The following is a 23,918-nucleotide window of genomic DNA, read 5'->3' as shown; positions in this document are numbered from 1 at the left end:
CCCAGCTGCTTGGGAGGCTGAGGCAGGAGGATCACTTGAGCCCAGGAGTTCAAGACCAGCCTGGGCAACGTAGCAAGACCCTTGTCTCTTAAGGAAAAAAAAAAAAAAAAAGGCCCTTGTACATGGTCTGTAGTCCCCCAGGATGGGGGTATGATATCTGCTGGAGGCAGGTGAGGTGTCCAGGCGGAGCAGGATGCAGGGATAGGCTGTGCAGCTCTGATCCAGTGGCCCCAGCCAAGCTAGCACCCCGTGGACTGCCCGGCTCTGCCCCGGTCATCGACTGAGAGGCAGAGCCCCGAGTGAGCCGTGGCGGCCAGTGGGGCTGGGCGGCTTGGAGAGGCAGCACCTTGGTCCAAGCGACCCGAGTTGGCATTTCCCTGCATCTTAAGACCATTAACAGCTGCTACGCTCATTCATAAATACACAATTTTATTTGCTATTTTCAGGGGAAACTTAGGCATTAAACTGTAAGCTGATAAAATACAATACCTAAAAAAGTATAAAAGTATAAATATCCCCTCAGAATAAATTTTAGTGAATTAAGTCTTAATATCTTTAAATTAAAAAAACCACAAGCCTATCTACTATGTCAAGGTCAAAAGTCAAACAACGCTAAGCGGCCAGCAGCTCCCCAGAGAGGATGCCCAGGAGCCCCAGCGGCCGTCGTCCTCCCGGGCTCTGCTGGGGAGGACAGGGTCGACCGTGGCTAAGTCTGCCTTCTAGAAAGGCTTTTATAAATTGTTTAAGCCAAACATGTAACAACATACAAGAGACCTTACAAAAACGAGGAGGTAAGTCCTAATGCTGGAGAACTGGTTAATCAGGTGACTGGCAAAGAAGAGGATGAGGCCTAGGCAGGAAGTCTCCAGAAGCATTGGAAACCAGACAGTGTCAGAGCCTCTGACCTGCAGGCGGGAGGCCGGTGGTTAGTCTGCACAGCGCCCCTTGGGAAGCCTGAGGTCCGGAAGCAAAGCGCTTGGAGCCTGCCCTGCACACCAGGTCCCCAGACTCTGACAGGTCCCCACAGCCAGCTGAGAAAGGTCTGTTTTCAAAGCATGCGGGCAGCGGTTTCTAAAGGAATCCCAGCAGCTCCCACGGCATGTCGGGCAGAGCCCGTGCAGGTCGAGTAAAGTCCCAAACATCCCAGAAAGAGAGGAAAGGCTGCATAGTTACACAAAGAAAATGAGAGAGCGGCGAGAGAGAGGCATTTGTGATGCTCTGTAAACATCCCGAATTTTCACCGTGACCCAGACCTTCAGCTCCAGAAGCCAGTGGACAGGCCTCCAGCTCAACCTCTATGCCAGGCGCAACAAGGCACTGACAGGCGCCAGCTCCCCGTGAGCCCGCAGTGGGAGGGACGAGGCGACACTGCTACCTCACGCTAACGGGTGGAACAGATCAGTCTGCACGCAGCAAGCCCTGTGGGCATTTCCAGAGTATAAACACTGGGGAGTCTATCCACACGGAAAAGGGGTACAAAGTTCTCTCGCCTGGAAAATACAAATTGAGAAGCCTTGACTATCCCAGGCTTGGTCAGGCGGGGTTGGAGCCTGTGTCAGAAGAAGGCCCAGCCTCGGAATGACACCGGGAAGTAGTGACGACGTAGAAGCCACCTGTGTCAGGAGCTCTGCGAGGTTGAGAGAAACCAGCGATCCCGCCTGGGAGGCAGAGCAGACTCCCTGACTGAGACTAGGGCCTGGCGGTTGGACCAGAGGCCACGACGCGCTGGACACCGATGCGGCTGCGGCCGCTTCCTGCCAGTGAAGCCCAGGCTGCTTTTCCAGACTGTGTAGCACCAAGAACGCTTCCTTCACACCATCTTCAGTATTGAGCGGGTTGACTGGGAGCGTCTGCCTCAGTCCCATGTGGCACTTGGAAAAAACAGATCGAGGCCCCCCCGAGAGGCAGTGCCCACCCGGCCGCTGCGCTCCCCCCACCTGGGGACGTCTGGCCTTGGACAGCTGGGCCCGTCTCTCACCACCCACCTCAGAGGCAAAAAAGGATTCACACCCAGATCTCTAGAAAAATGATCAAAAGCAGGTTTCTTCTCACAGCCAAGCTTCCTGGACATGGCAGTTCATTACATCTTGGGAAAACGTAAATCATTTCTTCAGCTGTCAATACTATGTCCCTTACATCCTTGAACCTCGTTCTTGCAAAATCTGAAAAACACCAAATGCATAAAATGAGGACTTGGGCCCTGGGCTAGGGAGGTGGCCCTGACCAGGCGCCTGCTCCAGAGAACAGAGCCCACAGGCCTGGGGTCAGCTCGGGGGGCCCTGAGAACCCAGCAGCACCGGCCAGGCTCTTGGGGACTCAGCTGGCAGGCCCAGGACCTTCACCGGGGTGACCGGCACATCTCCAGGCCCCACACAGGAAGTGCTCACTGTGCACGGCAGCCCCTCCCAGGCCCACCCAAAAGTGCTGAGTCCTGGCCCTCTCACCCACTCAGTCCTGGGTTTCAGACATGAAATGCAACTCGGCCCGTGGGTCCCTCAGCAGTTCCCGCTCCCCGATTGTCTCCCTCCGTTCCTCTATGCCTACTGCAGCCCCCACCCCCACCCCGACACCCAGACCCTCCTGGAGATGCCCCTTGCCCAAGCCCTCGGCCCCGCACCTCAGCCTGGCCAGTCCACCTCGTATGCCGGCCCCTCCCGGCTGCCCCATGGAACACCGGCCAGCCCGCAGAGGCCTACCCCAAGTGCAGATCACGCTGTGGGGACCCCTCCTCATCTGGACCACGGCAGCCCTGCAGAGTCCACCGCCCCTCGGCCCCTGCCCTCCCCACCCTCTGACCTCCTCAGAACTCTTCCTTGGGGTACCCTCCCTACTTTCCTCACCAGCATCCAGGAACCCCCCGAGGCCACCCCCAAGTCGGCCTGGGCTCCCCTGAGAACAGGCTCAGGCGCTGGTCAATGCTGCTGAGCTGAACTCCCAAAATGAGCCACGGCAGCCCCAGAGACCATGTGGAGGGGAAACCAGCCCACGCTCCCGGGCAGGGAGCTTCGGAGCAAGCCAGCCTCACTGTGCGTGGCCCACAACGGCTGTCTCCATGTGTCACGTGAGGGCTGCGAAACACCAGGTGGGGCAGCAATGCCCGGGCCCTCGCCGGGCACAGCCTCCCAAAAGTCACTGCCATGCTGCACTGACCAGAAAGAGGGCAGTGGTGAGAGGTGCATGCCGCCCCAGGCTTGTTCCGAAGGCTCCCGGAGGCCATGTCCCCTGAGCTGCTCAGCCTGACTCCAATACTCCACCCCCAACGGTGCACCTGAGGCTCAGTGCCCTGGGCCACTTCCAGCTCGAGGCTCCCACTCACTCTCCAGTGCCTCGGAGGAGCCCATCCCGCAGGCCAGCACATCCCTCCCTGGGCCAGGGTGATACCCAAGTTTACTGGGATGTCTGGAGTTGACTCAGGGAGACAGTGCAGCTCCCAAGCCCCCACCAGCCCTGTGTAAAACTAAGCAGCGCAGTGGACAGGCCACGAGCAGCGTGGCATCGGAGCATCCGGGAGCCCCAACAGCTCCCTCCTGATGTGGGCAGGAGACCCCCTGGAGACCTGCAGCCAAAGTGCTGTCCTTCACCCTCCCAAGACTGGCCGGGGCAGCACTAGCTACTCTGTCTACTCTCACCCCAGGCTGAGACCCACGTCTTCTGGACACACTCTCGCCCTAAGCCATCTTCCACAGGAAGGCCCAACTGCAGACACCAACCAGGGGGCCCTTGAGGCTGTACCCCATGGCCAGGCACCCCACAGGAAGGCAGGCACGGGTGGCTGAGGAGCTTGCAGGACACGCTGGTCTGGGAGGCTTGAGCACAGCAGGGATGCCGTGGGCTTTGGCAGCTGAGATCGGGGTCTGCTGTCTGCTGCAGTGGTCCTGACCCCTTGGCCCTGAGCCTGTGGCCTGAGCCAGACAAGGTCACCCACTAGGGCTGCCAGCAAGAGTGGCGCTCCCCGCCCAGCCTCCAGGAAGGGCTCTTGTGTTTGCGACTACTGACGTCCACAGCCTGGCCTGACACAGGCACCCTCCAGTCATCCCAACAAACGCCCCAATACTGCCCCTGGGCGTCTGCCCCCACAGCAACAGCCCCACCGCCCCCCAGACAGTGCTATTTCCGATCTACAGCTGGCGTGGAGTGTGGAGGGCTCTTGTCAACTACGGGGCAGAGACAGACACACAGGGAGGGTCTGCAGCAAGGGTCAGCTGGGGCCATGGGGTCAAGGAGGCCACGGAGCTCACCATGACATTCACACTTAATCTGAGCCACTCCCTGGGTGCCCCTCGTCCTCGTCGTCACTCTGGCGGCGTGCAGCGTGCAGTAGGGGAGAAGACAGGCTGTCAGGACAGTGCGGGTGGGCGGCTACCCCGGGCCCAAACCCCCACACCCGGTGACCCTCCAGTGAGGCCACGCCATGAAGAGACACACAGGCTCAGGGGCTCTGCCACATCTCAGAGGTGAAACTTCCCTGTGTGAGGCAGCTGCATCTCGTGATCTGGGGCTGGTCCTGTCCCACCACATGCTGAGGGGCTGAACCCTGTCCAGAGGCGCCTGGCCTCCGGCCCCACTCCTGGCAGATGGCGCTAGCTCGCAGATCTTGGCCTGATAGGAGGGCCTCTGCGGACCCCACTGCATTGGCCCCACTGCTGCGGGAGAGAGGGTGGGGCCCTGGGTGACAGGAGGTAAGACTGGGATCAGCCATGGTGGCAGGCGGCGGACCTACCCATCGAGCGTGGCTATGGAATGGAGCCCCAAAAACACCAAAAACCCCCTCCTCAGCCGCCCGGGCACTGCTCGACTCCGGGGCAGACCCTGGCCTCTGCCCAGGCGCCCGCCCTTGCTGATCTGAACCTGTCTCTCTGTTCCTTGGGAATAAACAGCAGCCCCGAGTTCAAGCGCTCTGTGAGCTCTGCGCGTCCTTCTAACAAGTTCTTGAGGGGCTGGCGTGGGAAGCAGGTGTGCTCATGTGTGGACCACCTTCGCCTGCAACAAGTGCAACCCCTTGCTCCTGCCACCGCTGACTGAAGTGTGGACAGCTGCCCAGCAGCACCAGGCCACACATGCTGCAGGGACACCAGGGACGAGGGCCTGCAGACCATGCGGCCTGTGCAGCCCAGCCACACTCGGGTGCCCCCATCACAGTCCTCCAGCTGTGGCCCCAGCAATTCCCCACGGCCTCCTGAGGCCCTGGCCTGAGCTCTGCCTCCGGGGCACTGCTGACACCACCCCCATCAAGAAGCCACCACAGCTGCCCCACTTCAGAGCAGGTATTTTTGGAAAATGAAATAGGGCCACATTCTCAACCACAAATGGATTTGGGGTCATGCCTGGAGCTTCCTCACAGTACAGAGCGTGTCCTTTCTGCAGCTGCCAAGCCACCTGAGGGATAGGAGCCCAGGGGAGCTTGGTTATAAAAACTAAGCTCAGAAATAAAAAACTTCTAAAAATAAAACCATTTAGAAAAGAGCCCTACGACTGCTCCAAGAGGAAGAGAAGCGCCTCCCTGTGACTGAGCTCCAGGGGTTGCCTCCTAGGCCTGAGACTCAAATGGAAGAGCATCTCCAAGCCTGGCGGTGGAACCCCAGCTTCCACCCTGGCTGTCATGAGCCAGGGCCTGTCCTAGCCCTATACTGCCCCGGCCTCGAGGAACAGTGGTGGAGCAGGACTGCCCTCTGCCCACAGCAAGAGGGCAACCGGCGGCCAGCAAGGGAGGCTCTGGGCCAGGACAGTCGCCCGTGGTGGAAAGGCTGCAGTGACCGGGCCACAGGCCTCCAGGAGATGTGCTTGGTGGCCCCGCCCCTCTGTTCCCAAAGGCATACCTCCAAAGGCCGACTCGGAGAGGCTCACAGGGACAGTCCTGGACTGCTGGTGGCTGGCCAGAGGCCCCCAGCCAAGAGTCTGCGGTTGCCCAGGTGTCCCTGCTTTAATGCCACCAGTTAAAAACCTTCCAGTTCTGGCCTCTCATGGCACCCACTCAACACCCTTTGCCAATGCCCCGAGCCTTCACCCCAGGCTGGCTCCCCACAGAGCCTGCCCCACCACCCAGGCTCTCCCAGACCCATGCAGACCCCAGCCAAGGGCTCTCCAGCCACCACCTGGCTCTGAGGTCCGGGAGTCCTGCCAGGTGGAGCTGGCCCAGGCCAAGGCCGGATTCTGCTCAGATGGTCACATTTGTCCATCTTGGAGTCTCAACCTTAAGAATGTGCCCAGAGGAAATGCCACCAGAATGGGTCACCTGTGGGCAGGGCCACGGGGCCAACCTGAAAGCAAATGAGGCAGGGGTACCTGAATTTCACCCCAGCTGCCTGCCCCACAGAAAACAGAAGGGCCTGAACCCCCGCAGAGTCTGCGCCAGTGCTGCCAGGCTGGGTGCCACACAGGGCCCACTCTGTGCAGCCTGAGAATCCCAGGGCCTGCAGGACACCCTCCTCTCAACAAAGATGAGGCCCAGACAGTGGCTGAGCCAGGGTGCCCACCCCTGCACTCAGGGATGGCCCAGATCCCCACCACGACAACTGGACCCCCACATCCCTGCACTCAGGGATGGCCCAGATCCCTATGCCAGCCAGGCCTCAGCGTCCCAAGTCCTCACTCACACAGCAGAGGCTGTGCCCTGGGAACAGAGAACCCTGGGTCCCCTGAGACACAGCCCTCAGTGGCATTCCTAAGAGCACAGCCCCTGCAGTAGGCCCAGGGGCCCCTTCCAGGAGCAGCTCTGTGTGCAGGCTGGGAGGTCGCAGGAGCTTACTGGGAGCCTGTGTTGACAGACCCTGTCCCACGGGAGACCATGCGTCTGACCAGTCAGCAAGGCCACAGGGGCGGACACTGGGGGCTTGATGAGAATGGCAGGAGAGGAGGAAGCTCTGAGAGGGCAAGAGCCTTCCCACCCAAGCCTGCCCCAGGCCGGGGCCATCCCAGCTCTCACCTTGGCCTTCTCGCTGGGCTCACTGGCTGTACCGTATGGGGTGTTGTGCAGCTCCTTGGACACCACACAGAGGAACTCCGCCTGGTCTTCGTTCCCATAGTTGTAAGAGGAGCCGATGCTGACCAGCTGCAAGGGAAGACACAGCCTGAGATGCAGCCCATTGAAGCCTGAGAGAGACGCAGCCAGGCTGACCGGCCCAGGCTCAGGACGTGCCTGCCAACGCGAAAGCCGCAGCAAAGACTGCCGACGCCTGAGGAAATGGATGGAAAACAAAGCCCCAGAACGCCTGCACGAGCACACGTGCGGCACCCCCACACCATGGCACAGCACGGGGTGAGCTCGTCCTCTGCGAGGACCCTGAGCTTTCCTTGGCGCTTCCAGCTGGGACAAAAGGGGCCGCTGCCCCAGGGGGAGGGGTGCAGAAGGGTCCCTGAGCTGGGGTGGAGGGAGAGGGGCAGCGGGAGGAGAGTGGAGGGCAGCTCTGATAGCCTGGAGGGAAGAGCTTGGGGCCCGCTGACTGGACCAAAAGCCGCTGGAGGAGCTGTGCTGCCCAGGAGTTCGGCCAGGGTGGGTCTGCTGCAGCCTGCTGGGCACACCCTTGGGCCACTCCAACCTGCCTCCCTCCAGGTGACCAGGCAGGCCAGGCCATGCAGGCCCAGGGCCAACCTGTCTCTCTGGCCAGGCATCTGGCCCATGGCTGGCTAATCTGGGCCCCTAGGAACTTCTGTGCTTTTAAAGGGAAAATTAAAATGCAATATGCAAATCACAAAAAGCATGCCAGCAGCACACCACCAAGCCAAAAAGCAGCTGGGTGGCACTCACAGTTTGGCCTCACTATGACCTGCACAGTTGGACCAATGGCCGGGAGAGCAACCCGCAGTTAGCTGGTGTTCCTGTGCCGCTGGCGGCTGACCCAGTGGGCAACAGTGGACCCAGCCCAGTGAGGCGGCCACAGGGGTGCTGGCATGGGCCCGAGCAGCTAAGGGTACCCCTGGGAGCACTCATGGCCATGCCCACCGGAGCCCCTGTGTCCTCACAGGCACCCCAGCCACTTCCCAAGCCTTGTTCGCAATCCCCTGCTGACCACTGGGGACCCTAGGTCCGGTCTGGCCACCTCCCAGCACCCCGCAGGGTCCCACCCCACAGCCGGGGCAGCTGGTCAGCCCAGCAGCTTCCCTACATGAACTGGGAGAAGAGGTCGCCAAGGGATGAAGCGTGCCAAGCAGGTCATAATCAAGGAACGGGGAGGACACCCGTTCTTTGCAATGGGTTCGGAATCCACCCAGAAGCGCTAAGGGCAAAGACCTGAAGCCGCCCCGGAAGGGAGGTGCCCACTACGGGCAAGACACATCGCTCCCTCCCAGCCAGAAAAGTCACAAGACAGCTGCAAGAAGAGCACAGGTGCCACATGGGGATAGCCCTGTTCACGGACCCCGAGCTGCTGACACAGCTTCCCAGGGCCTCTTGACAACGGGGAGGTGGGGCTTGCCTAGCAGTGGAGATTTCTGTTCCCATGGGAGCCTCTGGCACGATTCTGGTGAGGTCAGAGCATGAGAAACATGCAGCCGCCAGTGCAGGGCAGGGCCCAGGCTGCTGGTCAGCTGCCCTGTCAGCACAGAGACCCACAGTCACCCCGGCCCCCAGCCTAGGGGTTCAGGGTGGACGGTGGGATGCAAATGTCTTTGGCGACATTTTAAGGGGAGGCTCAGAGTACCCTACAATGTGATTATTTTGAAAGACTCAAAGGAAAAGGCGGCTTTCATTCAGAGGGACACTGGCTGAGCCTGTCACTCCCACAACCTGGCAGGGCCACTGGGTCATGGACAGAATCTGCCCCGGACAGAAGCAAGTGACAGAGGAAACTCTTAGGACAGGGAGGGCTGGGCAAGGTCACTGTCCCCATCCTCAGTGTCTGCCTAGCACCAGGAACAGTGGCAGCCAGGCCGTGGGCAAGGGTCCCCCACTCAGAGGCCATGCCTCATGTGTCCTGAGGTCCCCGATGACAAGCCACAAGGCCACAGCACAGTGGCCCATGCAGCACTCAGGTGGCTCCCATGGAAGCTGCTGAAGAAGGCACGCCCTGCACAGACCCATCAGACCCCACCCGCCACAGCTTGGTAAAGCCAGGCGGAAAGAAGGCACGGGGGCCTGGCAGCACCTTCCAGCACAGGCAGGAAGGGAGGCAGCCTGAGAAGGGCATCAGGGCCTCCATATGCTTCACTGGAGTGAGCTGTGGGGGACGGGGGCGTGCACTGAGTGGTGGGCTTGCCAGGAGGCTCTGGGGACACCAATCCCCTGGTCACACAGAGGTGCCAGGTGATGTGAAGAAAGTGCAGTGCTGGGAAGAAGAGGCAGGCCAGGGAGGAGGGAAAGGTACGGGGCAGAGCCTGAGACACCTCTGCCCACCACACTCGAACTCCCACGGCTCCTCCAGTGGAAACAGGGCGCAGGCCACTGTCGTGAGCACCCCCGGAACTGCAGGAAGACGCCAGCAGCGAAGTCTGCATTTCCAGGAGCACTGAGCCCTGAGCCACTGTGAGTACAAGTTCAGCTGCAGCATGGCTGCCGCCAGCCTGGCCACGACCCCTCACCTGCTCAAACTTCCAGCCGTCAGACATGGTGGACACCATCTGCGTGAGCTCCTCCTCCTGGCATTGCAGCACGCGGTACACATGCTTCACAGGCACCTGCAAGAACAATGGGCACAAGTAAGGGCGGGCCACCCATGTCCCGCTGCTGCCTGTGGCCCCAGCCCAGGTGACCCAGGGAGGCTGAGGTTCACTCTCCAGTTCTCAGCGCAGGGCACGAGGCCCAAAGCAACCCTGAGCACATCCACAAAATCAAAACACGCGGCCCGAACAGCTGCTGTTTTCTGCTTCCTCGTTCGCCTCCAAAAATATTTCTATTTCTAAGTTCCAAAATAAAATGAGTCATGTTCCTGAAATCCCAAGAGCACCTGTGGCTCCACATGACGACACGAGAGCGTCCATTTCTGCTCCGCATGCAGGAACCATGCAGCCCTGAATTCACTGGTCAGGAAAGGCTCTGGCAGGCAGGGCCCTGAGAGCCAGTGGCAGACAAAGCTCACTCCCGGCTACCAGAAGAGGCTCCTGAACTTGCGCAGCAGCCTGGACTGAGGCCTCCCCAAGGCTGCGCTGCTTCCCAAAACTCCATCCACCTCCTAATCCCCCACCTGCCTGGCACACTTGCTATGCCCCTCTAGGCAGCTGTGGTCCTGGAAGTGATGGTGAGCCACCAGGGCCACCCGCCTGCATGGAGCTGCTCCCCAGTGGGCAGGGCGGCCCCATGTCCCAGACACAGTCATTACAGAGGACTCCGGCTGCAGACAGAGCTGGATGGAAACACAGCAGTGAGAAAGGGTTCAGGGATCCTTGGTCCTTGACCTTAAGATGGTGACTCATGCCAGGGATGTATGAGTGACAAAGGCACACAGTGGCCTCGAGGTCACACAACCGAGTGCCTTCTTCTGCAAGACAGTAAGATGCTACTGTGTGTCACAGCAAGACTGGACTGCAAGGACTCTCTCACCTGCACCATTTCTCACCCACCTGCGTCATACGGGCAGGTAGACTGAGGCAGGGAGCACCCACACAGCCTGGTCACACAACAGGGAAAAAAGCAGGCTGGACAAGGTGACCCAGGGTGTGGGACACAGCTCCTGCCCCACAGATAAGGAGCCCCTCCAGATCCCTCAGTGGTGCCAAGGGAACTCCAGCAGGAGGGGGAACTGGGCATGTCGCTAGGTGGCCAGTGGCCCTGAGCGGCCAGGCTAGGAGTCTCTGCATAGGGCCCAGGGCTCTAAGTGGACCGAGACTTCTGATGGCAGCTACAGCCATAGTGTGGCCCACACCCACTCCTGGTGCCTTCCCAAGGATGCTAAGCTGGGGCTGGGGCAGGCTCAGCTCTCAGGGACAAGACTGATGCCCAAGGCCCAGCAGTGGCCCCTCCACAGGAGGTACTGGGCACAGCCCACCAACAACCTGGGCTCCCCGGGCTGCAGAAGGGCTGCGCTAGGTGTGAGAGGTCTGTCTGTGGCGACTCGCCCCTCTTCCCAATAAAACCAAGGTCCTTCTGACGCCTGTGCAGATCCACATGACCCCTCTGCTGTCTCCCTCCAGTCATGCTAGCTGCAGGCCCTTGGCACCCTCTGCTCCCTAAAAGATGCCATCCACCTCAGGGTCTCCCCGACCAGCCCTCATGGGGCCCTCCTTCCCTCCACGCGTCTCCCATGCCCAACTCCCTTACAACCATCCTTTGGGGGCTCCCAGAGGCTGGGCCGGGCAGGCTGAACGGATCCTTCAAGGGACCCTGGGGCGAGGCTGTAGACGGAGCTGGCGGGCACTGGGGTGGTGACAGAGGACAAGGGTCTCAGGGCAGGGGAGCCCCAGACTGCAGGACTCATGTGGGAGGCAGCCGATCGGGGGAGTAAGAGGGAGCCATTCCTTCACACCAGCCATAAAAGCTTCTAGCCTTAGTTATTTCTCTTACCTGTGATGTTTTGCTGTCTCGTTCTCTAATTTTGTCCTTTACAAGTTTTATTAACGAGGTGATATTGTAAAATTCTGCTTCCTCCAATACTCCTGGAATAAAGAAAAATAAATTGTCTATACTAAACTAAACGAAACCAAAGAATCCCCTGCAATGAGGACCCATGGCTCGGCCCAGCGTGAGCTGCTCAGGCCCCATCCTAACAGGCTTCCTGCAGACACGTTAGCCCTGCGGGGTTCCAGGATTATGGGTGGAGGGGCTGTGGCGAGAGGGCCGACGTGTGGACTAAATACCTCCAGCTCAAGTCACCCTAGGCAACTTCGAGCAACCTCCAGTGGCCCGCCAGGTATGGAGTCGCTGGTTACATGCAGCTCAGTGCATGCCTAAACTGAGGCCACGGCATGTAAGGGGTAGGATCTGGCATTTTCCCTCCAAGCCTGGAGGCCAAGGCTTCCTGCTGGGAACCTGCTCACGGCCACGCCACTGGGTGGGGTGCTGTGTGGGGCTCAGGCCTGCAGCCTTGTGCATATGTCTCAGTCACCTGGCACCTCAGTTTACCCCATTCAAAGGGAAGACTGTGGCTGGCTGAGAGGGTCACTTCCAGCTCTTCCCAAAGTCTGCCATCCTAAATGTGCCGCATTTAGGGACTGCACACCTCCCTTAAGAGCCTTAAGAGCAGATTCCACAGGTCTAGCCTCAGGGCTTCCTCATGGGTGGTCTCCAGAGGAACCCACACATGGGACATGGCAGCTCAGGACAACACCCCGCCACCTACATAGCACAGGGCCACACAGGATAGAGATGAGAGCCTCAGAGTCACAGGCTTCCCAGCCCTGCATGGGTCCCGCACAGCCCCCTTGTCCAGCACCGAGGGCGAGTGGCCGCGTCGGAGGCGGGTTAGAGGCGGGCCAGCGAGCCCAGGCGGTTTGTGTCTAGCGCCTGTTTCTGAGCCAATCCCACTAGGGGCAGACTGAGATAAAGTGAAGCCTGGACTCAAACGGCTCCATGGCAGAACACAAGGGGCTGCCCAGGCGACCAGAGAGAGCGCATATGAAAGACATTGCCTGCCAAAGAGACAGGAGTGGGCAGCGTGGGTCACAGTCTCAGAGCGGGAGCAGGGCTGGGCCACAGCTCCCGTCACCCCGCGCCCCGCGTGAACTCGGAGGAGGCAGGCAGATGCCGAGGCCCAGAGACCCAGAGCAAAAACGGAGTGAGACGCTGCCCAGTACAGACCGATGCACAGACACGGACGCCGGGGAGCAGGGCCACGCCTGCACGCAGGTGCCCAGAAACCCTCAGTCTTCATGGCAAGGCCTCGGGCTGTTCTGAGCCAAGCCAGCACTACAGCACACAGGCAGGCCAGCCTGGGCCCACGCGTGTGGGTGCCGTCCCTGCACCACCACCACTCAGAATGGAACACGGCAGCTGGCAGCAGCAGGCACAGTCCAGGTGATGGCACAGAGATACCACCCTTAGGCTGTCCCTGAGGGAGAGCAGGCCAGGGAACCAGGGCCCTGAGCCACACCGTGGGCATCACCGGGCATGTGCCTCACACACCTGCTCAGACCACCTCAGTCACAGCAGGGAGGAGCCCCTCGCCCCCTTGTGTCGCCAGCTGGAGCCTGCACAGAGGGAGCCCTCCAAGGAGCTGCAGCCGGGGAGGACCCCACAGCCACAGGGTCCCCAGACCTCCCTGTCCGGCAGCTGCGCCGCTGCCCGTGGCCTCAGCACCAGAACGTAGGCCCCAGCTTCAGAGTACAGGGCCTGCTCCTCCCTGGGGGCCCAGGCTGCAGGCATCTGCGTCTTAAGTGGAGCCCGTGGCACCTTTGTCAGGCCCTTGCCCCCAAAGCTAAGGCACCTATGCTCAAAAGTCGGCTTACCTTCCTCCGCGAGGTCTTTGTTAATCACCAGTTTGCCATGTCTCAGGTAGTTCAGCACGGGCCCAAAATAGGTGGGGTCTCTGTCGATTAAATAGGCACCTGTTTCGTCCTAAAGAGAGCAGAGCACGGTGAGTCCTCTGTGAGAAGCCGACAGTTCCTGCAGGTCCACCAAGGCCCGGTCACATCAGGAGGCTTCAGAGGCACCAGGTGACCCAGGCCTCTCCCCAACAGACCTGAGCCTGCAGCATCTCGGGAAACCCCTGACGGTGTGGCCACGTCCTGCCACCTACAGCTTAACCCTGACCAGCCACCATCCCAGGTCTAAGTGAGTTTAAGTCTCTCTGTATGGAGACAGCCTGGCTCTGTGTACTCCAAGGTGAGGCCACTGTGCCCTGGACCTCTGTCCTCAAAACTGCAAGACCTCTAGGAAAACACACATGAAAACCTCACCCAGATCCTCTGGAGGCTATCGGCCGCTCTGCACCCCCGCCGCCGCCCCAGTGCCTCCAGGACAGCGGGCTTCATATGGGGCCCCTGCCACACTACACTCCTCCCACGTGGTTCAATTCTCTGAGCCCCACAACCTCTGGGCCTATGTAGGACACATCCAGACTCTGTGGACTCGGCACACTGGGCCTGCAGCTGCCTCCACAGCCCTCTCCCAGAGTGACACTGCAGAGCCCTGCATGGCCTGCCCTGAGACCACGTAGACCCTAGAACCCAGCTGAGCCGTGGGGCACCAGAGGCTGAAGGGTGAGCAGCAGGCTGAACCCTTGGTGGGAAATTCCAAAACTGGCTCCTCTGTGGCTGGCCTTATAGCTCTCTGGCCATTTCTTCCCCTGGATTCCTTCTAACTGGTGTGGTTCCTTGAGAAACAGGCCCTCTCTGGGCAGAGGGGAAGGTCAGGGACATCCGCGCCAGGGCAGGGAGGCAGTGGCGTGTGGAGGTGCTGCTCTCACCACTGCACTCTTTGAGTGCTTTCAATGGGAGATTTCCACATCCACAGGAAGTGCCAAGGTCTTTTTTTTTTTTTTTTTTTTTTTTTTTGAGACGGAGTCTCACGCTGTTGCCCAGGCTGGAGTGCAGTGGCGCGATCTCGGCTCACTGCAAGCTCCGCCTCCCGGGTTCCCGCCATTCTCCTGCCTCAGCCTCCTGAGTAGCTGGGACTACAGGCGCCCGCCACCGCGCCCGGCTAATTTTTTTGTATTTTTTTTTTAGTAGAGACGGGGTTTCACTGTGGTCTCGATCTCCTGACCTTGTGATCCGCCCGCCTCGGCCTCCCAAAGTGCTGGGATTACAGGCTTGAGCCACCGCGCCCGGCCGTGCCAAGGTCTTAAACCAGGACCTCCAAATCCCACCAGGGTTCAGGTCTTGCTGTGGCCTGACTCGCTTCCACACGTGTAGGCAAAGGTCTTGGTGCTCCCAGCTCGAGTGAGTCACGTGCTCCAGATAGGCCTAGCGCGTGCGGGGGCTACTCGTGGCGCCAGCCCAGGCCCCGACAGTGCCTAGCCCATGCGCAAGGGCCTTGGCAGCTCACTGCTGGTGTTAGGGATGTGGCTTGGTAGCCTCTACCCTGATGCAGAAACAACAAAAAATTAAGGAACATGGGAAAATGGGAAACACAAAATCATACAAAATTCAGGATATACTCCTAGGCTCACGGAGACAAAGGCAGCAAGGTCACCTTGGGGAGGTTTAGAACAGCGCCTGGGCCAACCTAGGCAGGGCCCCTGTGCTGCCCATAAGGCCAGCAGCAGGGCCTGCCCAAGCCCCCACAACACAAGGAAGGAAAGATGCCCCGGCCTGGTCACGCCTCTAAGTCTGGGATGAGGAGAGGCCACCACGAAGCCAGCGAGATGCTGCGGGCCGGGCGTGGGGGCGCTCTTCTTCCTGGCTTTCCAGTGCCTTCCACGGCTTACACAACCAGCACAGGCTGCACTTGATTTTCGGGAAGGTTCATGGTGTTTTTTTTTTGTAAAAGAGCCATAATTAAGACTGTTTTCTTGATAAGTCATTTCCCTCGTCTTCCCCGCATCTCACTGAATTGGCATCTGACCTACTTGTGGCCAGGCCCAAGATGGCATTGAGTGGGCCCAGCAGGCTGGGCTGAGCCACCCATCTCCAGGGGTCCCAGCTTTCAGCCGGAGCCACGGGCCGTAGGCCAGGCAGGGCAGTTTCCAAACCACAAAGGAGAGGGTGACCCTGGACACGGGAGCACATGGGAGGCAGCGCCGAGCCAGGGCACACACAGCCCTGGGAGATGGAGAAAAGACCCCGCGGACAGAGCTGACTGCTTGCCCACTCCCCAAGTCCACAGGGCAGCTGCAGATGGACATCTGGTCAGGAAAGCAGTGCTCAGAGTAGTCTGGTAACAAGCTTGGCCACTCTGTTCATCTCACCAGACTCCGGCTGCAGCTCTCCACCATCCATGCTGTTGCCCAGCAAAGCAGCAGGGGCAACGTGGGGGTCCCCCAGCCTCTCAGGCACACGTCCCTAATGCAACCAGCAGCCTTGAAAATGGCAGTGAAGGGCTGGGAATGCTGGCTCATGCCTGTAATCCCAGAACTTTGGGAGGCCAAGGCAGGCGAATTACCTGAGATTAGGAGTTCAACACCAGCCTGACCAACATGGCAAAACCCTGTCTCTACTAAAAATACAAAAATTATCTGGGCATGGTGGAGGGTGCCTGTAATCCCAGCTACTAGGGAGGCTGAGGCAGGAGAATCGCTTGAACCCAAGAGCCCCGCTGCAGTGAGCCAACATTGTGCATTGTACTCCAGCCTGGGCGATACAGCGAGGCTCTGTCTCAAAAAAAAAAAAAAAAAAAAAGGAAAACCGCAGTGAGGAATGAGGGTGGAGACTGGCAAACTCTCACGCCAGATGCTGAACGGAACATAACCCTGCTGCTGCCCACTGCTCCCGCAGCTCCCGGAGCTCCGCACAGAGGCTCAGTCAGCCCTGTGGCTCTCAGTCACTCCCAGCGCTCGGAGACACCTGCCACCAGAGGGGACGAAATCAAGAGGGGGAGGTGCCCTGAGCCAACTCTGCCAAATTGCCCCACAGAAATCTAGACGCGAAGGCACAGAATTTTCTGTGCACCAACATCCGCAATCAACCTAATTAGAAATACTGAGTTTTTACTCTGAAATTATCCAATCTCGCACACAAGAGCTTCACCTCTACTCTCTCTTGTGTTTTGTTTTATGCAGATGTGTGGTGTCTTTGGCCCATGAGAGGCCTTTGATGTCACCAATTACTAATGGGGAAACTGAGGCCAGAGAGCAAGGAGGCTTGTCCAAGGCACCCAGATTCGGAGAGCGGGGGGGCCCCTGCGCCCTGGTCGCCAGGCCTGCTGCCTCCCCACTACCCCTCCCTTCCATTGCTTCTGGGCCTCACCCAGCACAGAAACTGGAATTTGGGAGGTCCGTGCCCCACGCATGACTCAAAGCTTAGTGAGAAGCAGACGTGTGTGGTCTCATGACCTGGCCCTTCACACGAGGTCCAGCGGCTTCTCTGGGAAGAAACATGCTTCAGGTGCACCACGGGGGGTCTTGCCAAGCTGAGGTCGCTGCAGGGTCCCGCTCTGCTCGGCAGGAACTGGAGCCCTCTCAGGAGCAGGGGTCTCAGGTTTCTTGCAAGAAAACTCGGGGGCTGCCCAGGAAGCCCTGCCCTTCCCACAGCACCAGCACCCAGAGGTGGAGACACAGCCTGTGGGGGCCTGTCCTGCTAGGGTCAGCCCGAGCTCTGGGCGGCAGCAAGGAGACTGGAAGGGAGAGGCATTCCTGGCCATACGCACGGCCCTCAGCGGCCTCTGGCGCATCACCAAAAGCTGGCAGGGCTGAGTGTGGCCAGAAGTGGACGTTAACAGAAATTAAGTGCGGCTGGCTGAGTGTGGTGGCTCACACCTGTAATCCCAGCACTTTGGGAGGCTGAGGCAGGCGGATCATGAGGTCAGGAAATCAAGACCATCCTGGCTAACACGGTGAAACCCCGTCTCTTCTAAAAATTCAAAAAAATTAGCCAGGCGTGGTGGCGGGCGCCTGTAGTCCCAGCTACTCAGGAGGCTGAGGCAGGAGAATGGCGTGAACCCGGGAGGCGGAGCTTGCAGTGAGCCGAGATCGCACCACTGCACTTCACCCTGGGCGACAGAGCGAGACTCCGTCTCGGAAAAAAAAAAAAAGAAAGAAAAAGAAATTAAGTGCAGCTGCAGGAAGAAAAAAGCGTTCTTGGCATACTCTTTCTAAAAGCTAAGTACACTCACATCTGTAATTTCAGCACTTTGGGAGGCCAAGGTGGGCAGATGACCTGAGGTCAGGAGTTCGAGATCAGCCCGGCCAACATGGCAAAACCCCGTCTCTACTGAATATTCAAAAATCAGCCAGACGTGGTGGCTGGTGGCTCGTGCCTATAATCCCAGCTACTTGGGAGGCTGGGGCAGGAGAATTGCTTGAACCTGGGAGGCAGAGGTTGCTGTGAGCCGAAATCACCCCAGCCTGGGGAACAGAGCGAGACTCCATCTCAAATAAATACATAAATAAATATTTAAAAATAAAAACTAAGTATCAGCATGAAATGAAGATAGCCAGGCACAGCCTCTCCTGACTGCACTGGCCTGGCACCAGGTACGGGGCGGGGGCACCACATCTGTCATCTTCAGGAGAGGATGTCACCCTTACTTTACAGAGGAAGAAACTACAGCTCACAGGGACACGAAATCACCCCAAGTCACGAGGCAGGCCCGGTGTGGGCAGAGTCCAACCCAGGCTCCCCAACTCCAAGGAAGATGCTCCGTCACACCAACCCCAGGCCAGAATGTTCTAGGTGCTCTGCAGTCCAGGGAGAGCTGCCCAGTTGACGCCCACAGAGAACAAGCACATCCTGGGAGAGAGATGGCTTGCTGGCCCCTCCGCTACGAGGACCCCTCCCATGGTGCCACGCAGGCAGGTTCTTCCCCAGGCTTTAAAGACCATGCCTGGGGACTGCTGACCTGAGATGTGGAGGGGGGATCTGCTAAAAGAACCAAAGTGCCTACGAGAGTCTGAAAAGGAGTCCCTGGGATGCCTGGTGGCTAACAACAGGGCTGGGGAGAGACCAGGCAGCAGGTGCCCCATCACAGCCACTGCTCTCTTCTCTGACCGGGGACCAGCCCTGGCGAGGCTTTAGACCTCACTCTATCTTGACCTTTCAGAGCAAAAACGGCCACACACAATCCATAAGCAAACGGGCATCTCTGCATTCCTGTAAAACTTTACTTGCAAAAACAGGCGGGTGGGCCAGTTTTCTGACTCCTGCTACACCAAGACTAGTCACTGCCCTGCTGGACGACAGCCACTGAAGGCTGCACCTGCAGGGCCAGAAAGAGGAACTGCCCAGGCAGCGACAGCATTTCCTCCCAGCCACTCCCAGAGGTCTGCAGGCGAGAAGGCCGAAGACCGCAGGCCCGTGTCAGGTGCCCCGAAACAAGCTCTTCTCAGAAAGGCTCAAAAGTGTTTTCTTTCATTCTTCCTAGCTGGGACTGAACCCAATAGAAATGTTCCATTTCATCACCAGAGGCGAGTCCTTTTCTCAGGAATTTATGGCACTGACTCGTGGCCTAAGGTCTAAAGGGCTTCAGATGAGGCACCTGATAAAGAGGTGAGCACAGGTTTGCTGAGGACCAGCACCTGTTGCAGTGGGGAAGGAGCCGGGAGCCCCCAGCACCGCGGGGACCATCGCTCACGTCCAGAATAGAAGATGACTTGTGGTCAGAGCAAAGAACATGCTCAGAGCCACATCCTCAACTGAAGTGTGAAACCAAGTCCATCACCGTCGCACACACCCACTCACAGCCTCACACTGAGGCCGCCGCAGCTCTCACCAGTGCTGGCTACACAGAACATCATCTGCCATCCCCACTCGACGTGATCCCCACTTCTCTTGCCAAGCGGCTTCAAAGACAGTATTCCAGCCCACAGCCCATCACTGAGCCCTGTCTGAACAATTCCTTTCATAACTTTCCACCCCCGAGGTCTTGCCAACACCAAGTACACTGTTAGAGGCACCCTGACTGCCCCACCCCTCAAAGACCCATCTGATGCCACCACATCTGCAACCCTCAAGCTGGGACACGGGCCCTGTTCAAAGGGCAAAAGTTCACGTGCAGTTTTCTCCAGGGCTGCCTCAGCTGCAGGAACCGAAGCCTCCCCGAATCCTCCTCTTTCTGAGTGGTTTCCAACCCTAACGCAGTAGTGTTTCCTGTTTCCTTTTAACTCCTGAAGTATCTCCACACTAAGGCAGGGGCTGGTTTAGCTGGAAACAACAAACTCGACTTTGTTTCCAACAACGCCTACGGGCCAGGGATCGTGCAGTACAAGAGACCTAACCCAAATGAATCGAGTCTTTGGGAAGCCACATTCCACCTGGCCTGCCCTTAAAGACACCATGGAAGAGAAACATGACAGAGCAGCAGATGAGCAGATGCTGAAATGCACAACACAGCCACAGTCCTGCTGGGGGAAGTCCCAGGAGGAAGTGAAAATTCACACCAGGCTGTCTAGAAAGAGAACTTCGTGGCATCCGTGGGCCCTTGGAACAGCAGAGTAAGGGCTTGGGAGCATGGAGTATGGTGGGTGGTGGGTCCCAAGCTGGGCTCTGAGGACTTGGTTGGGGGCAGTCACAGCCCAGAAGCTTAGATGTGGGGCCAGAGGGCAAGCAGGTCAGCCTCTTGATGTGTGTGGCTTTCATCACCCTCCCTAACAACCCGTCTGTCAAGAGCTCTCCTCCCTGCCAGATAGGATGCTTTAACAGGGTGCTCTCCCAACCTCTCAGGCACCCAAAGCTTCTATGGTTCCTTGGGAATCCTCCCCCTTAAATCTCGCCATCCAACTCCTCTCCAGACCCCCACATTCTGCAAGCCCAGGTGCTCACTCCACACTAGTCCAATAATCCAGGCAGGGACTCTTCCACCAGATTCACGCTTAAATCCAACTCTAGGAATATTCTTTCATGAATCTCAACTCTGAGGTCAGAGCTTAGAGATCTTTACAGGTGAAGCAACATCCTGCTTGTCTTCTATCATGTAATTAATGGCCTCCCACTCCTGACACCCCTTCCCCTCCTCCTCAGATTCCTCACTCAGGATTTAATTAGGAGGAATCTCCTGGGACATTCTTTCATCAGAGCCACAGGAGACAAAAACTAAGATGAAGCATTTTACACATTTCCTCATTTGACGAAAAACACTTTAGTATTGGGACTAATATGAATTAGCACTACACTTCTGGCAAATTATCTATCACTAAAACTAACCTTCACTACAATTATTGTTTATTTATTATTATTTTTTGAGACAGTCTCACTCTATTGCTCATACTGGAGTGCAGTGGCGCAACCTCAGCTCAATGCAACCTCCACCTCTCGGTTCAAGCGACAGTCCTGCCTCAGCTTCCCGAGTAGCTGGGACTACAGGCACGCGCCACCAATCCCAGCTAATTTTTTTGTATTTTTAGTAGAGGCAGGGTTTCGCCATGTTGGCCAGGCTGGTCTGCAACTCCTGATCTCTGGTGATCCACCCGCCTCGGCCTCCCAAAGTGCTGGGATTACAGGTGTGAGCCACCATGCCCGGCCCCTACTCCAACTATTTTATGAGACAGACTGTACTGCTACTTTACCTTCATGTTCTGAGTTTCAGTTTTACCATTTGGAAATCAAACCTGGTTAAATGGAGGATGATGAAAAGAGCAAGTATAACATAGATATATTCGGAAAGATTAATTATCCCTTCCCCAAAGAATTGATTCCTACAGTAAAGTTGTTTTTTTTTTTTTTTTTTTTTTTTGAGACAGAGTCTTGCTCTATCGTCCAAGCTGGAGTGCAGTGGTGTGATCTTGACTCACTGCAACCTCGGCCTCCCGGGTTCAAGCGATTCTTCTGCCTCAGCCTCCGGAGTAGCTGGGACTACAGGCACCTGCCACCACGCCCAACTCATTTTTTGTATTTTGACTAGAGACCGGACGTCACCATATTGGCTAGGCTGGTTTCCAACGAGATCCACCTGCCTCGGCCTCCCAAACTGTTGAGATTACAGGCGTGAGCCACCGAGCCCAGCCCATAATTTTTAACAAAATCTTAAGGAACTGTAAAATAAAGGGATGAACCACCTTAACTGTGCTAAAGTTAATCAGCTCTCAATCAAGTGCTCCAGTGCTGAATAGATAGACATTGCCTCAAAGAATCCAATGAACAAGAGCAATTTAAAATCTAATTTCACATACAAAACAGGAACGCTTGAGTAGAAAGGCAAGGGAGTGACCACTAAGCCCTGCTATTTAAAAAGAAAAACCAAACAGTAAAACATACACCCACCCTTATGAAAGGAAAATCACAGCTAACAAAAGCCTATACTGTCATTTCCTGGGAGTCAATTCTCTGAGGAGACGGCTTGGTCAAATGAGCAATGGAAACAGTTGGAAGTTGTGGGGAGAGTCAGGAGTGTTGGCATCTCAAACCCTCATTTCTACCCACAAGGCGGCCTTAGCAGTAACTCCAGATTCTCTTTTCCTGATCATGGTCATGCCATGCTGAGAATGGTTTCAGTCAGGCTTCTCAAACTTGAAGAGGGATCCGAGCCTTTCTGGGAAGGCTCATGCATGGCAAATGTTGGCTGCCACGGCACAAAGCCAAGTGCAATCATGTAAGCTCAACTGACAGACCCAGCAAAGTTAGTGTAAGGCTTGTGAACTGCCTTGAAGAAACAGGCAACATCTTCTTCAAACACGCTTTTTTTCTAAGTTTCAATCCTGCACAACTCCCAAGACACTCTTCCTCGGCTTCACAACTCTTAAAAAAGGTAATAAAAGGTTTCTATTGCCATCTGCCCAACAGCATGAGCATTTCGCTTGATGAAAGACAAGCGGCAAACTAACCTGGAAATTCCTGTCTTTTTGCGAAGACAGTGAGAAAACTAAGCTAATCAGAAAGCAGACTGAAAGATTCCCTACCTGGCTCTTCCTGGACAACCCTAAAGCAACCCTTAACATGAGCAAAATTCCCTTCGAAAAGTCATACTATATACTACGGACGCATCTTCTAAGAGGTGCTGAGTGGGTGATACGTGCTGTGGATGGAGAGGATGGAGAGCCAACTCTCTAAATGCAAGTCACCGGGAAAAAAAAGGGCCGCCCATGTCAACCCCCGCGCCAGCGTTAATTCAAACGTCCAGAATGTGAAAGGACAGAGCAACGCAAGGGTTCTGTTTCCAGAGCCAGCAAGTATCCTAGGACAGAGAAGAGAAGGCGTTCACACACCCTGGGCAAAAGAACCTACTGAGAAAAAGAAAGTAGAATCACAGCAAAGTCCAGGATCTGGGAAGCCTCCTCCACCGAAAAGCAAAGAGGGCGAGGAAGAGACACCCCAGGGTGAAGCGACTCAGGATCCTCCAAAGCAGTGGACTCCAGGGCGCCATCCTCGTCCTCCCCTCCCAGAGTAGGGGGTCGGGGGAAGCTGGGGACGAGCTGGTGACAAGGGATCGCGGGGCTCGAAGCCCGAGGAGAGTCGCCCGCTCCCGCTGAGGTCTCCTCTGCACGAAGCAGAACGTGTGCGGTAGCCGCAGGCCGGGATGGCCAGGACCTTCCGGGCTGGCCCGCGCGGCCCTCACCTTGTCCGAGTCCAGGTCGGGGTCGGCCTGGCACAAGCGGTACAGGAAAGATTTCGGGTCCCGGCACAGCGTCTGCCTAGTGGTGAGGAAGTAGGTGCCGCCGACGTTGAGCCGGACCCACTTGGACACGCTGCCGGGGCGCTGGGCAAGGGCGCCGAGCCCCGCGCTGCAGCGACGGCACAGGCCGCCACCCAGCCCCGCCCCGAGGCCGCCCCGGGCCGGCGGCAGGAGCTCGCAGTGATTCTCCGCCATGATCCCAGCAAGCCCCGCCACAGCTCCGTTCCACCGGAAGCGTCCGGCTTTTAATAGCGTCCTCCGAGTTCTGTCCCGCCCACAGGTCCGCCCCGGTAGAGCGCCCGCCCCGGCGTCACGCGACAAGCGGAAGTTCCGGTCCGGAAAAGCAGGAGGCTAGGCCCGCTTCCGGCGGGAGCGGAACCGGCGTGATCTGGGCGCCAATGCTGACGGACTGCGGCGGCGACCTGCCTCGCTTTCCCAAAAGCGGGGTGAGCGCCTGACCCAGACCCTAGCCTCTACCCACACCGTGACCCCAGCTCATGCACCGGTCGAAGGAGGAGCCACACCAGCAGACGTCTACACTCTACATGCTTTTTATTACAAGACTACCGAATATACGAGGAAAATTGATCATCTGGTAACTACCCCTGAAGGACAAATATTTGGGGGGGAAAAAAGAATAAACAGATTCATTAAATGATATGATTAAATCATTGACCCAATACAAAATTTATATAATAAGGGCAGGGCCTGGTAGCTCAAGTCTGTAATCCCAGCACTTTGGGAGGTCCAGGCGAGCGGATCACGAGGTCAGGAGATCGAAACCATCCTGTCCAACAGGGTGAAACCCCGTCTCTACTGAAAATACAAAAATTAGCCGGGCTTGGTGGCGGGCGCCTGTAATCCTAGCTACTCGGCATGCGGTGGCAGGAGAATGGCGTGAACCCGGGAGGCGGAG

The 23,918-nt window shown here is 57.6% G+C and overlaps 2 protein-coding genes and 1 long non-coding RNA gene across 4 annotated transcripts in view; 1 reads left to right on the top strand and 2 right to left on the bottom strand.

Moving 5' to 3' along the window:
* The window catches only part of ELOB (elongin B), a 183,333-nt gene that overhangs the window by 106,596 nt on the left and 52,819 nt on the right, over positions 1-23,918 (bottom strand). The gene's annotated exons all lie outside the window — the stretch shown is intronic.
* KCTD5 (potassium channel tetramerization domain containing 5) lies at positions 413-23,224 on the bottom strand. Of its 2 annotated transcripts, XM_028841083.2 has the most exons (7): positions 22,946-23,224; positions 13,312-13,420; positions 11,432-11,523; positions 9,514-9,609; positions 6,923-7,048; positions 4,239-4,297; positions 413-2,162 (listed from the first exon to the last, which is right to left on the bottom strand). In XM_028841083.2, the coding sequence occupies exons 1-6, from the start codon at positions 23,195-23,197 to the stop codon at positions 4,253-4,255; spliced, it is 720 nt and encodes a 239-aa protein (XP_028696916.1). In that variant the 5' UTR covers positions 23,198-23,224; the 3' UTR covers positions 413-2,162; positions 4,239-4,252. The 2 variants fall into 2 exon arrangements, with proteins under 2 accessions (XP_028696916.1, XP_014980876.1); XM_015125390.3 differs by lacking the exon at positions 4,239-4,297.
* On the top strand, positions 17,472-23,224 carry LOC144337842 (uncharacterized). Its single transcript, XR_013411440.1, has 2 exons — positions 17,472-17,603; positions 20,895-23,224. It is a non-coding gene; the product is annotated as an uncharacterized LOC144337842 (long non-coding RNA).

Source organism: Macaca mulatta, chromosome 20, assembly GCF_049350105.2.
Source record: "Macaca mulatta isolate MMU2019108-1 chromosome 20, T2T-MMU8v2.0, whole genome shotgun sequence".
NCBI classification, from domain to species: Eukaryota; Metazoa; Chordata; class Mammalia; order Primates; family Cercopithecidae; genus Macaca; species Macaca mulatta.
Note: the sequence above shows the minus strand (reverse complement) of the source record. Positions and strands in the feature narration are given on the sequence as shown.

Excerpts from the sequence above, each read along its gene's own strand:
- KCTD5 (XM_028841083.2), bottom strand. The coding sequence starts at position 23,197 with ATGGCGGAGAATCACTGCGAGCTCCTGCCGCCGGCCCGGGGCGGCCTC. Across the intron at positions 9,610-11,431 it reads GAGACAGCAAAACATCACAG|GTGCCTGTGAAGCATGTGTA; the intron begins GTAAGAGAAATA and ends TTGTTCTTGCAG. Across the intron at positions 7,049-9,513 it reads ACGGCTGGAAGTTTGAGCAG|CTGGTCAGCATCGGCTCCTC; the intron begins GTGAGGGGTCGT and ends CTTCCCTTGCAG.